Source organism: Plasmopara halstedii (assembly GCF_900000015.1).
Source record: "Plasmopara halstedii genome assembly, contig: Scaffold_292, whole genome shotgun sequence".
Lineage (NCBI taxonomy): Eukaryota > Oomycota > Peronosporomycetes > Peronosporales > Peronosporaceae > Plasmopara > Plasmopara halstedii.
This window is the reverse complement of record NW_020187213.1, coordinates 1,168,302-1,173,098: the sequence shown is the minus strand read 5'-3', so window position 1 is coordinate 1,173,098 and position 4,797 is coordinate 1,168,302. Positions and strand designations below refer to the sequence as shown.

Sequence of the window (4,797 nt, the reverse complement as noted above, 5' to 3'; positions counted from 1 at the left end):
TGTATAATTGTCCAGGGTGTCGAGATTCAGCACCAGACCAAGATTCGGTCTGCTACTCGTCCCTTGGACGATGGGGAACGCTTCGTGATATCTAGAAATGCCCCACTATGTACAACCGTGTCACGATGACACGTCGCCTTCATGAGTATAAGATGGAGAGTGGCACTCGCCTGGTTGAAAATCTGGGCGTAGAATATCTGAGCGCGTTTAACATGCTGGTAATGGGTCTCTATACGATGGAAGAGTCGGTGGATGAATTAAGGCAGCTGATGATGCTTTTGAGCAGCTTGCCAGCGGAATATGAGATGATTTCTTCTATTGTGGAGAACGCCAAGGACATCACTCCGATCGAAGTTAAGGTGAAGCTGCTGAAGGGGTCAGACAGGCTACAAAAGAAGGAAGCAAGTGAGAAAGCGTTTCCCGCTCAGGCAATGACGGACGGATCAAGGGCAGACGAGGAAGTGGTCGCAAGAATTACGCACTACGCAAGGACGGCGGTTTTCAGGGCAAGTGCTTTAGTTGTGACCAGACTGGTCATATGAGACGGGTCCAGAAGCCGTTACAGCGGTAATGATGCAGTATTTGCTGTGGGGAGGAGCAATCAGCAAGTTGGCTGATTAACAGTGGTGCGACGTCACACATGACTCCTCACCAAAATGGCTTGATCGACTTGACGCGACTTGAAGCCAACGTCAAGGTAACGATTGCAGACGGCAGGAATTTTTTCGACGAAGGAGCTGGAACATTGAAGCTTATCGGCGTCGAAGGAATACGCATATCGGTGATGGAAAAGCTGCTTATCCCTGGACTTGACAGACGTTTATTGTCGGCGGGCAAGTTTGCCGAACGTGGAGCGGATCAATACGTCTACGTAGAAAAAGGAAAAGAAGGTTTTGTATTGGTATATCTGATATGATCATTGCAGCCAAGACGAGCAGCGAGACTCTAGAGGTCAAAGAGATTCTAATAAGTGTATTCAATATGTAGGATCTTGGTATGGTGAAGGTCATCTTGGGCATGGAGATCGACCACGTCAGGTCAGCTTCCACACTAATGATCAAGCAGACACGGTATATTAGCGACGTGGCTGAGCGATTTGAACAGACAAACGCCAAGGACGTCGACAATCTGTGTACGTCCTGTCTTAAACTGTCAACGTCACAGTAACCACCTTTAAAGCTGAGCGTTCAGAGATGCGGTCAAGACCATACCGCTCACCGATTGGATATCTGCTTTGCATTACAACTTGCACTCGGCCGGACGTCGCATATATTGTTATCCAACTGTCTCGATATCTCGAGAATCCCGGGGTACCATATTGAAACGCCGCAATTCGTATACTACGCTACTTAAATTCGACACGTCATCATGGGACTATTTACCAAGGAAATACTGGAAAGGTGATAGTTGAAGCTTTTTCGGATGCAGACTGGGGTAACAACACCGATGACAGAAGGTCTGTTCCAGGTGTGTTGATCAATATTGAAAACGCTCCGGTTGTTTTCAAGTCCAAGTATTAGAGAACCGTCGCATTAAGTTCCGCAGAAGCAGAATTTATGGCGCTAAGCTTGTGCACACAAGAAGTACCTAAGATGCGCGCAATGCTCAAGGGCATTATTCAAGAACGAAAGGTAGGCACGTAAATATGGGAAGACAATCAAGGTGTGATAGCTTTGGTAAGCAATGCGGGCTACCACGGTCATACAAAGCACGTGGATATTAAACATCACTTTATTCGAGAGAACGTTTAGCATGGATTACTCCAGATTGGCTACACGAAATAAAGCGTCAGCTTGCAGATATGCTCACCAAGGCGCTTAGAACCAAGATGCTCAAGTTTCTGCGAGAAGCAACAGGTATCAAGACCAAGTCACCAACAAAGCTCACTCAACAAAAGCGATGAAGGGGAGTGTTAAGTTTACACCGCTGAATGCATGTGAACGACGTCACAAGGATTACGGTCATGTTTACAATTACTATTATGATTACGGATGCTGATTACGGACATAATGATAGTCGTTCATTGGTCTAGATAAATAACATTACATTCAAAAGCCTCTAAAAAGTATCTAGAAAGACAGGCTTAGATGTAGCACAGAGTTATCAAACTAAGGACCTAAATGTATTCACTTCGGTTCTTGCCATCTTCTCAACACATAACAACACATTGCAAATATAGATCGCTGATGTTAGATTTGACGAAATGTCTCGTCGGCACATACACTTTACGTAAGAGATTCTAGCTAAGTGGACTAGGCTGATGTTTTGGAAGCTTTTTAAAATCCGGCCAATGTCAAAGGTACTGTCTCGGGGTAAAACAAAATTTTAATGCCAAGCATTGGAACAATAGTGATTGACTGCGGTTAACCGCAAGCGCAGGACGAGTAACAAATGACAGAATTGGAGTTGCATTGCATTATGTGCATGTTTACATTCTTATTTGACTTCGCAACCAAGATTCTCAGCATGAAATATTGTAATTTGCAGCTTCGCCTCGCGGTTCTCATACCGGAAGTACGGGGAGTCTTTCATGGATAGAATCAAGGCAGTTCAGCTTCGACGACAGACGAAAGGTTAGTGCTGGTCAGCCAACTAAAGTTTAATAAGGAAATAATAAGTGCTACCATCATTTTATTTGTATTTTTGAGATTTATTATTCTAAAAAAATCATCAAATAAGCAGGCTGCTGTCGCTCCGCGCAATCCATTTGACGTCTCTTAATCGGTTACTTGATTATAACTACAGGTAATGACCTGTTTGCGATTCTGCCAAACTTCACTCATGGGGCTTCGCCAGGTGTGGCTGTACAAGACCTGATTTTAAAGTGGATCTCACTTTGAATGTAAGCGGACAAGGGAATAATAAATCAATTAGATGATATTAGAAAATCGTATGAAGTCGTTTAGGGAATTCACAGTCGGAAGTGCTGTGTTCAAGTTTTAACATTTGAATGCTAGAGTTGACAGCATTTTTTTGTTTGAACTCGATGTGAAAAGAATTCTGATGTGTATTAAACTCGACTTGACAAGCTTATTTCTTTGATATGTCTTACCTACAAGCCCTTTCCCATTTGTTCTTACCATTTACATGAATGAGCTATGTTTAGAGCTTACTTGTTGGGCTTGACATGAAGCTTACCCATTTCCTTGATGACGTTCGCGACATTTTTTTTTTGCTGAATATTACTCACCACCTTACCAAAAACCCTTTTAAGCTTGCCTTGATTTTTCGATATTTTGGATGGAGACGATTGGGTCGAATGCAAATTTGAAGATTTGGGCGGATTGAGGGCTTTTGGATCAGATTTGACGCCTTCAGATAGTGCTATCAAAGCGAAGAGGATGATAAAAGCCAAACGCATTGCAGACAACAGTCGTTAATGTGGCAGTGGTCGTGGAAGCAAGTAGTAATGAAAGTGGTTGATGGCGGACCTCGTGAATTAAAAATTGGAAGTGAGGCAGTTCTGGAGGCCAGCCTTGTAGAGCAAGGCATCCAGATCGGATGATGCTGTACTGTCTGTCAGCAAGAGGGTAGAAACTTAAACTCCGACTTTATCTGTTCAAAAAAAGGATTACCATTCTACGTAAGAAATTACATGAACGCTTGCTGTCCTGACCAAATTAAATACACGACGCATTCTAGTTTGAGGCTACAGCGTGTGCTACTACTGAAGGACAGACCCCAGATCGATCATCGCTATTTCTGCGTTCACACCGATATTTAAAATTCTATTGCGGGGCTTGATATCAAAGACAGCTCTATACCACACACAACCTATTCACTGATAAATGGCAACATAGGTAATATTGACGTGCTTATGCAGCTGTTTTCTTAGCTCCTGTTGTTGGTCACCTCTAATTTTAACGATACCAAGGTAAGCAATCATCTCAATTTTTGACTTACAACTGAAATCCGAAGCATAAAATTTATTTAATATGAAGCAGTATGATATCGAAAATTGTTATTTTAAGCTTAAAATCGAGTGTTGGATATATCGTTGAAATAGTCGCTTTGCTGATAGATGTCGTATATTGCTGCGCAGATAATCTCAGATTTCAAGTAAAACAGTTTCTCAAGCCCAAATCCTTTATGATCAAAAAGAGAAATGCGACAAATATCAGCTTTCTCTGATCATTTCTCTCCATTTGAAATTAAAAAAAGGCTTGAGCTCCCCGTAAATGAATCATTACGCCTGTTTTTCTTCGCAGCCTTACGAGACAATTCTGATGACAGCTTACAGATGGTCAATAAATTATCTTGTTGGATCACATCCATAAATCAAAAATTTTAATGCATGATTCAATCTGGTTCATTGTTCCAAAAAAATGTTGTGACCACATTACCGAAGTAAGTAGAATAAATTTGCTGCTTACTGCATTATTTTTGCACAGGAAAAAGAACATAATAGAACTTTTTTGATGATTAGAAAATTTCGTTGCAGACGTGATCCAGCCAATGCTTACATTTTAGCTTGTACAGGGTAAATTTTATGGTTTATGCCTTAATAATATACTACTAAAAAATGATTGCGGGCGATCGTCCATTGTCCGAGGGATCTGTTCCCGCTTAAGACCTCGACACTTTGACGACTTCGCACACAGAGCAAAGAGTGAATGGCGTAAGTTTTTGGCGCTCCCGTGGATGTAGTACCACGACGCCGCTTCTAAATTAGCAGCAGCGCATTCCATAACTTTTTATAATATATGAATGAATAAAGGATCTTCCACTGAAACGTTATGTGATGTTACTTTCGGAATGTCCCATTTCACATAACAGCTTAAAGTGTAACATACTGCT

General features: G+C 41.8%; 1 protein-coding gene across 1 annotated transcript in view; it reads left to right on the top strand.

Moving 5' to 3' along the window:
* Positions 1-640: 640 nt before the first annotated feature.
* Positions 641-4,797, top strand: part of PHALS_06068 (TRANSPOSON TY4-H GAG POLYPROTEIN-RELATED) — a gene marked incomplete at both ends in the record, with an annotated part of 4,732 nt that continues 575 nt past the window's right edge. Inside the window, 2 exons of the mRNA XM_024723418.1 lie at positions 641-901; positions 988-1,132. Of these exons, the coding sequence (XP_024574396.1) occupies positions 641-901; positions 988-1,132 (406 nt within the window). The remainder of the gene's footprint in view (positions 902-987; positions 1,133-4,797) is intronic.